Raw genomic sequence first — 9277 nt, 5'->3', positions numbered from 1 at the left:
AGAAAAAAAACAGGACTGCAAGTGGCAGGGTACCCAGCTCAGCTCTGCTTTCCTTTCTGTGTTTCTACAGGAATCTGCCTGTTTGCATGCCAGCTGCAGCTTGCCTTTACCTCGTGCCTATAATACGTTGCTGCCTGCTTATGAGGCAGGGTGCAAGAGACACACAGGGCAATTCGCAATGGTCCGTGAGGACAGTTGCAGCTGGAGTGTAATTTTTCACTTTTCGAAGGACTCTTCCATCCTTGCAACAGCTTTGTCAAAGCCAAGACCTTCCCAGCAGCTTGCTGGAAAAGGCTGAGGAAGCTGCAGGACTTAACCTGCAAGAGCTTGGCCAGCACCTCCTTCAGCTTCGCATCTCGAACTGCCTCTGCTGAGCTCACACCCTGCACTGCAGCACAGGCTGGGGGGCGCTGACCGAGCACCACACTGAGCTGGAACATGGTTTGGTGTGAAAAGGGCCCTTCCTGGGGAGCAACGGCTGGATCCTGTGGCTGGAAGCGGCACAGCCCGTCCCAGCAGACAAATAATTTATTGAGACCTGCTCAGTCACTGGTAGGCAGCAAGTGCAGCACAGGCAGCATCCTCTGACTAAAGAGGCTGATCTTGGCAGTCCGAGACTATTTAGAGCATAAAGAGAAACCTTTGGAGCAGTCTTAAATATTTGGTAAATAAATGCATTGTTTGCACTTGGGTGTTGTTGCTCTGGTTCTGTAACCTTTACAAGTATGTCTGTGTTTCAAGGCTGTAAATACACCTGGTTTGGACATGGGAAACCTCTGGGAGCTGTGGGATGCAGCAGCCAGCTGGTGCTGTGGGGCTGCAGTACAGTGCTGCTCCAGGATGGCTCCAGGTGAGGGTATAGCAGCAGATAGTGCATGCCTTGTGTGTGTTAAAGTTGCTGTGTTCAACACACTGTAAGCCAGATAGGAATAAAAAATTAAAAAAAAAAAAAATATAAGGTTTCTGAAAGAAAATAAGCTATGATGTGGTCAGCCTCCTGGCTGCTGGTGATGGCTCAGTGAGGCTCTGACCATGCAAGGGTGGCATGTATGGAGCCCCCACAGCTACGGACCTGTAACCAGCCACGGGTGAACCACATGGTTGTGGTTTCCCCTCCCCCCAAAAAAATCACAAGGCAAGCATTAGTTACATGTATAAATATTTATTTGTACTAAAAGTGAGTGTTTCATAGTAGAGTATGAAGTTCAGAATATATTAAATCATGAGATGCATCAGTTGAGGTACAAATTCCAGTCTCATGTCTTTAATAAATACACTATAAAAAAAACTAGTCTGCATACTCTATTTTAATCAGAGGTAATCAGTATACTAAGCTATTTTAAAAGAATAATACAACATTTTTGTTTTGCTGTAACCGTTTGGATTTACTGCGTATTTTTTTTTAACTGATTGATTATTTTAGAATGTTTTAGAATGAGGCAACAGCACTATTTCACTACTTTAAAATGGCAAATATTGCAATTATAAATTGGAGTATTGCTTTTGTCTTCCAGGTCCCTGCCAGAGGGCCTGAGTAGGAAAGGCACTGGTGCTAACATGCTTTTGGCTACTAATATGGTTGGTGCAGCATTTTTCTGAGGTATAATATGGCTTTATGTTCTTCCCTTTGAATACTTTAAAAAAATAAAGAAAAAAAAAAACACATGACAAGTGAAAAAATAAAACACCTCCTACAAAAACATTCCCAGTTGCATATGTAGTCTTGGACACTGCACCATGGCCACAGCAAAGCACGTTTCAGCTTGAGGTGCCACTTGCTATACTAAGTTACAAGCAGAAGCAGGATTGTTTTTACTGAGCGTAGATCCATTTCTAATTAAAACAAGCACAAGGAGAGGAGAACATTATTTCCATTTCATTTGAAACAGATGCTGACTGGTCCTGGGACAGCTACTGAAAAAGGACAAGTACAAAAGTCATGAAATCTGGTGGCTGTGATAACTAACAAGTGCAGCGGCCCCTGGCTCGCCCCTCCGCACCATTCCCCTGTGCTCCAGAGCTTTCTCAGCGATCTCCTGGGCTCCACAATGTCCCCCTAGGACAGCTTCCCCTGGCTGCCAGCCCACCAGGCCCTGAGCCCAGGCAGCACCCTCTGCAGCCACGCTGGGGCTGGGCATGCTGCAGACTCACGGGACAGTGAGCTCAGAGCAGCAGGAAAGATCAGTCCATTTACTTTTTTTTTCTGACTGGATGGGTCAAGCAGGAGGAAGAAAGGAAGAACAGCAAGCAAGCGACTTGTTGTCTAGGCTATTTAAAAAGACCCAGTTAAAAAAAGGCATTTAAAAAGTCCTTCTGTTAGAAAAAATTGTCTAAGGCTCAATCTTGAGAGTAGCAACTGGATCCAAGCACCAAGTGCCAGCAGCAACCACTCCTCGTCCCAGCAGCTGCTCCTGCACTGGGCAAGGGGTAAAGGAAAAACACTTCATCATTCCTGCTTCGTGCAGGGGCACATTTTTATCCCGGTGCCAAGGTCCTGGCTCTGCAGCAGGGACCAGAGCGCAGTGCCAGCAGCACCGAGAGACCCAGCTGACATCGCACTGGGCTTCCCGGAGCTGCGCTGTGCTGGGAGCAAAGGGCCGGCTGCCCGCCCCTTCCAGCTCCATCAGGGTGCTCCTGGCAGCTTCAAGGGGAGAAGGCCCCAGCTCAAAGTATTTCTGATTAGTAAAAAACTCTCTGACCCAGGCAGGAAAGTCCTACGAGTCAGAATATTGAAAATATCAAGTAGCTGATCTGTATCATAGGGAATCAATCAATCATTGCTCACTCTTAATACAAGTATTTTTAGAAGTAGCGTTAATTCTTTTTTTCCAGTGACTGGTAGTACTCGGTTAGGACTTTCCAAGCTTTGGGGGCCATGAAGCCATCTGGTGGGTTTTCACCTTCGCGAGCAAGCTTTCTCATGCGTGTTCCTGAGATGAAGTCAAAATCGTCGTGCCTACAGCAAAACAGAGACAGAGGTGAGATCGGCACAACAGCTGAGTTGTCCCAGTGCAAATCTGCACCCTTGGCATAGCAGAAGTCGGAAAGCTCCCGGCACCATTTCCTCGCCAACTGCAGGCACCAGCAACTTCCCACACTGAGTTTAAGACTGGCAGCAATGGTGTCCTCTAAGGGAGCTCTTTCCAGAGGAGCTGGAATCATAGGTAAAATGCTTCCCCGGCAGCTGTGTAGGCTAAAGAAAATGAGACACTGGTGCCCGCATTACCTTTTGGGGTCATAAAAATCCATAGCCTTCTTCACTTTGTTGTAAGCAGCCACTCGGAAGGGGATGATTTCCACTGAGGTCAGGCCCGGTGCCATGCTGAGGACCTTCCCTCCTTGTGTCGGCTCGTAGAGGTCCTTCTTGGTCTCAGGGTGAGGCATGCCTGCAGGATCGCGCCCTACAATGTAGAAGTTGGCCCCAGCAATCATGCGAGCCCGGCAGTGCCACTGCACCTGTGAAGGAGAGACACGAGGAGCTCTGAGCAGTGAGCAGCGACTGCCCTGAACTGCAGAAAAGATCCTGGTGAGCTGGATCCCATATGCGGCAGAGAAGGAAGGATGGACACGTATCAGTAGCCTCGCTGCAGTTAATCACTGGCCGTCAGACTCGTCTTCCCCTGCTTGGACCTGGTACATCACAGCTCTCCTAAGGAGACGTGTTTCAGCAGAAAAAACAGGGGTGACAACTGCTCTTGTTCCAGTGAATGAAGGAAGTGCTTTGCTGTTTGAATGTGCAAAGCCAGCATACATCAGCCCCTGAGCCCCACATGGGCAGAGGCTGTCCATACATCCCACTGGTTCCACGGAAAGGCCTGCCTACACGGTTTCTGCTTGCACCACTGCCTCTGCTCAGCTCGACTCCCTGCATTTCTTTGCTGCTTGCTTTGTGGTGGGACAAAAGCGAGCACAGACCCTCCAAGGCACCGAACGCACGGCCACCTGCAACACCCACAGAGCCCCTGCTGAAGGGTCCTGACTCCACCTTAGCGCAGGAGCAGCTGATGCTGAATGGAGGCAATGCTTTGGTTCGGGTTTTGGTTGTTAGTGAAACCACCAGGCAACGGGTGTTTGGGCTGCTTGCAGGGAGGTTTGGTGTCTACTGCTTTCCTTCCACGGATATGGGGACAGAAGAGAAACAACTGGGAAAAAACAAATGAGCATTGCTGCCCGGCACAGCTCCGCTCCCAGCTCTCAGCACAACTTGCAGAAGCGCAGCAGCCTGCTGAGCCAAACGCTGCTGCGAGATGGCAGCTGCAGCAAGCAGAGAGTGAAGCAGGGAGGGAACTGACAGCAAAGCAGCCGTGACTGACCTCTGCCCTGCGGCTTTCTGGAGCTGCACTGGGAAGCCAGCAGCAAGCTTGCCCACAGGCTAAACTTACACCATGAGCATGCAGTGACTATACCTCTGTGGGGCCAGCATAGAGCATGGGAGAGGGAAAGATGGCAACGATGGTTGATTTTGGGTCCAGAACATGCTCCTCGAGCACCGCTGCATGCTGCTTCATTCGCCATTCCAGCGGGACATCGTCGTCTTTGGTCCATCCACCCAGGGGGTGCAGCAGAAGCACAGGGTTTTTGTAGCCCCTCTGCAAGAGCTGGCTCCGCGTATCCTGCATGAGCAGGGCATGCCCATTATGCACGGGGTTGCGCAGCTGAAACGCAAAGACAGCATCTGAAATGGAAAGATTCAGAGGGTCACAGGCCTGCGCTGAGCTTCAGACTCTGCACTGCTTCATTTATCCACTCTGTACATTTTGGCACAGCCATAAGATATACAAGGGTCTGCTGTCCTATCTTCACAGGAAAGAGACCTTAAATACCTTAGATAAGTATTTAACACAGGTACAGTGACCCTGCCAAGTTTATTTTCATTGCACATCCTTCCTTTGGGGCCAATTTCAGTCTGATCAGCTCTCCTGTCATGTTTTGAGATGCCACTGGGCACAAATGTAAACCTCTGCTGAGTTCCCTGGCTTCTAAAGCTATTTGTCACCTCCCCAAGCTCTATGGCACCTTCATGAAGGCCAGCACTATCTCCCTCTTTGATCACTGAAAGGAAATGAGTGTGCAAGGACTGGCATCTCCACTGCTGATGGCCACTGCTGCTGCTGGTCCCCTCTGCTGCTGGGATGCTGTAGCACCACACAGCATGGCAGGTGAGGGTTGAAAGGGTTAACTTCACGCTCACTGTGCAGAACTTAATTAGCCCTAATGTGTTGATCTTGCAGGAACACTATAAAAGCCCTGTCTCTGGTGGCAGAGGTGAGAACTGAGCCAGGCAGAGATGCCAGGTGTAACAGGAGATTTATGGGGTCTAATTACACAGGCTGATTTACAGACTGAGCTCTTCAGATCGGGCTGCTCCCTTTGAAACCTTGTTTTGCAGAAGTGCCCCTTAGCCCATACTAGGGCTGTTTCCACAGATACCTCTGGTGCTCAGAAACAGGAGTTCATGAGAACACAATTGACTTATGGGTGTAAACTACTTACGGGTGTAAACAACCTCTCAGCCTGCTCCCTAAGGACTTGCCAAACAGACTGAAGGCAAATCCTGCTTAGAAACCCTTCTCTGGAAATACTGAGACAATACAGCACCGGGTGGCCATCGGATGCCCCACAGACTGCCGAGACAGCCCCTGGGGCAGAGCACCACCTGCAAGTAACCAGAACTCGCCTTTGTGCCTGAAGGCCAAGCACTCAGCACAGGACTTTACATGCTCTGGGTGTGGAAGGAGAGGACCTGGCCAGCCAGGGAGGACAGAGGAGTCATGAGCAGCACGCTCAGCACTCTCCAGTCCTGCGTCTGCAAAAGCCCACTGGGGAGGCTGCCTGACGCAAGCACTGTTCCTACCCTAGGAGACCCCACGCTGTTTTTGTGCTGTGCCTGCTTTGCACTTCCTGCCCTCCCCACTGCTCCATCCCAGTCTCAGAAGCATATGAAAGCAATCTGGCAGGTGCTGAAAGGCCGGGAGTGAGCAATCACAGGCCACAAACATCTCATAGTGTCAGGAAAGATGGGAGGAGGGCACACACTTGAGAGGCTCATGAATTAGTGAGCCAGCTGGAAAGCTTCAGAAGTATGGCAAGCTCCCTGGTCCACCTGACAAGTCTGTAGCATATCACAGGGATCTAATGATACAGCATGAATTAGCCAATTACCCATTAACCAATTAACCCATTAGCATTTACCCATTAACCAATTAAACTCACGCGAAATAATGGCACTAATGGTAAGATTTCTTGGTAAGAAGAGCAGAGTCATTGGTGCTAGCCCGAAGCACTCAACTCACCAGCATTCATTTCTCTGAACTTCTGCTTGAGATCGAGTGGTGTCAGACGGTACTGGTCCAGTCCGTCATTCCATTTGATTTTCTCCAGCACAAGGAGCTCTCCACCAACCAGCCAGTCTCCACTCTCCATCACCATCTGTGAATTACACACAGGTTACATCAGGACAGAAAAAAAAAAAAATTCTTCTCTCATTTCCCAGCCTCCTTTGAAAGCACTAGGTATGATTCTGCTTGTGGAGCGATCTTTCTTTCTTTTCAACTTGCAAGGTTGAAAACATTACCAAAGTGGCAATGTGATCTGAATGTCATGAGCAGTGCAGTGACATAAAGCAAGGCTAAGAAATCCCTAAATTGGCATTACTGTACTGTCACAGCTGTTTTCTTTGCCGTCAATGGTATCATTAAACTTTCATAACTAAGATTGCTCTGTCAAGAGAGCAACTGCTGCTAAATAATTGAGGGAGGTATTTTAAGGTAAGGGAAAAGAATTAGTATGGCTTTGGCCTTTTAGTTCAAGCTGCTTGGCATAGCTTGCAGCTCTCCCTTACTAAGGGATGATATTCCTTGTACGGCCAGCAAAGAGAAGGGAAAAGATAAGGCGTAAAAATACAACCCCTTTGTTGGCTGCCTGCATGAATGCCACATTGAGGAGTAAAGCGTAGCTAAAAAGGAGCACGAGCCAGGGATTTGCAGCATCAGTGTTTGGCAGAATCACTGACATCATCATGCCCCCGAGAGCAGGAAAACCTTGGGATCTAAGTTGTTGGGCATGCTAAAAACGTTTGGATGTTGGTACACTCATGAAAATAAATGAATGAGAGGAGCAGTACACTTGTTTTTCCTTTCTACCATTTCTTATCTGACCGATGCTCTTGCTAAGCAGCAAGTGCAGTGTTAACAGTTGCTTGTAAGCCTAAAAATTCAGCCCTCCTGCACGCTTGAGAAGTGATGGTTCTCAATGAGGAGCTGGGCTTGGAGAGCTGACAGGACACCCAACACCACGGAAACCTCAGAGGAGTTTGGTTCTCCAGCCCCCCATGGCACATTACTAATCTCGGCCAGGTTTCCGACAATAGGAGGGACAGGGACAAACCTACTTTGACGTGTGGGTGCTTGGCGCAGGTGGTGCCCCAGATGCGGGCGCAGCGCTCCTCCTTCCTGTGCTCGAAGTACTCGGGGTTCTTCAGGATCGCCACCTTGCGCCCCTTGTAGCTGAGCGCCAGTGCTCCGCAGCCCTCCAGCCGCTGCTTGTCCTCCGTGGAAACCGGCAGCACGATGGGGATGGTCAGGTTGATAATGCCGTCTGGCAAGAGAAGGGTGGATGTTAGCATCCTCCAAAGACCTGGAGCACCAGCACTGCTCAAAGTGTTCCCACACTACTTCAGATGGGCTACAGGAGGGTGGTGGGAGAGGCTGGAGGGGGCACTGAGTAAACAGAGGTTTTCAGAGGCTGAAAACAGGAGGCCAGGTTTTCTGTGATTAGTTCACCATCAGTCATGTGAATTTATTCACTATCCAATTTTTGTTTTGTGCTGCTAATAAATACCAATGTTAGTGGACTAAAACAGCTCCTTATCTTAGTGCCAGCGATGTCTCAAAGACACCTGGAATACTTCTTTATTTTCTGGACTCTTTCTCTCCCAGGAAGATTTTTTTTTTCAGTTGGCTTGTTTTAAATTCTCTTTGAAAAATGTAAACATACATGGTAAATACAGTCTGGCTATAACCCGTCTCCTCTTCCAGGACAAAATCTCCATTAAGACCACTCCAGCGTGGTTTTGCCTGGTGGCATCTCTCACAACCGTGAAAATTCACTGCACTGCCCTATTTGCACATCTCTTGAATCAACTCTTCCAACAGGGAAAACATCATCATGTTTTGTCTTTTTTTTTCCTTGTTATCTCTGTACTGTTACCCCTCTCAGTTTTATCTTTGCAGTCCATTTTTGACCTATTCTTTGTATAGACAGTGAATCTATGTTTGCATGTGTGGTTTCTAATCTCTGTGTTGTCTCTAAATGCCTTGAAGTCATGTTGATTTTATCCTCCCCCCCCCCCCCATTTCTCACTTCCCCACTAAGGTCTTCCCACTCAGATATGCCAGTATTAATACATAAAAAGCAGTCTCTCCCATGGGTTGCCATTCATAAACAAGAGCAAATAAATCACTGATTCACTTTATTCTGATCTGACTGAAATCATTTTGGACCCTTGAGAGTCTTAATTCGAGGATTTTGACTATGATGTAGATTTTGTTTAATCTTTAATAAAGTTTTCCATTTAATTCATGACTCTGTATCATCTTCCAGGCAGCAATTTTCAAGCAACTTCATGAATAATCAGATACCTGTAACTAGTCACATGTGAATCAATCAATATCAACTTCATATATTTAAAAAATATTAACCAGCGATTAGTCAATAAAGTCAATGTGGAAAAGTCAGCATGGCATTTTCAAATGCAAGACACTAATAAAAATCACTCCAGTGAAAATTACTAGGATTTTTGTGCAGACTGGTCAATAGGACATGGGGTATACATGCCATTTTGTAAACAGCGGAATCATAAATGGGATGTGGGTGTGTTTAGTGTTAATAATTTAAATAGCAAAAAAATCAGAGCAAAAAATCTAATTGTAGTGATTTTCATATAACCTGAGGACAGTTAAATACATACCAGCTACAGAGTGATTCTTTCCTGGGAGAATACAAACACAATTAAGATAATTAACACTCACAGGCACCAGTTATGGTTTCCAGAATCAAAGCAGCTCAGTTGAAACCTCCAGCAAACACTGTGTGTTGGCGGGCAGGGCAGGGCAGGGCGCTCCCTCACAAACACGGCCTTTGCCGGCCAGCCCAGCAGCGCTCATCCAGCCGCACACACTGCATGCACCCGAAGGGATGTGCAGCATCGGTGCTTTCTCTCCATCTATTTTTAACGCTGCTCTTGTTCTAACTATCAGTATGCCAATGTGGGACGTAC

The 9277-nt window shown here is 47.8% G+C and overlaps 1 protein-coding gene across 2 annotated transcripts in view; it reads right to left on the bottom strand.

The window, feature by feature from the left end:
* Window positions 1–1145: 1145 nt before the first annotated feature.
* PAPSS2 (3'-phosphoadenosine 5'-phosphosulfate synthase 2) overlaps window positions 1146–9277 on the bottom strand; it is a 34877-nt gene continuing 26745 nt past the window's right edge. For both annotated transcript variants that reach the window (XM_083844504.1, XM_083844503.1), the window contains exons 8-12: window positions 7391–7596; window positions 6294–6429; window positions 4407–4675; window positions 3227–3456; window positions 1146–2956 (exon numbers count right to left, since the gene is read on the bottom strand). In XM_083844504.1, coding sequence (XP_083700630.1) covers window positions 2815–2956; window positions 3227–3456; window positions 4407–4675; window positions 6294–6429; window positions 7391–7596 — 983 coding nt within the window. In that variant the 3' untranslated portion in view covers window positions 1146–2814. The remainder of the gene's footprint in view (window positions 2957–3226; window positions 3457–4406; window positions 4676–6293; window positions 6430–7390; window positions 7597–9277) is intronic.

The sequence above is a fragment of the Anser anser genome (assembly GCF_964211835.1).
Source record: "Anser anser genome assembly, chromosome: 7".
NCBI classification, from domain to species: domain Eukaryota; kingdom Metazoa; phylum Chordata; class Aves; order Anseriformes; family Anatidae; genus Anser; species Anser anser.
This window is presented reverse-complemented; position numbering and strand designations above follow the sequence as displayed.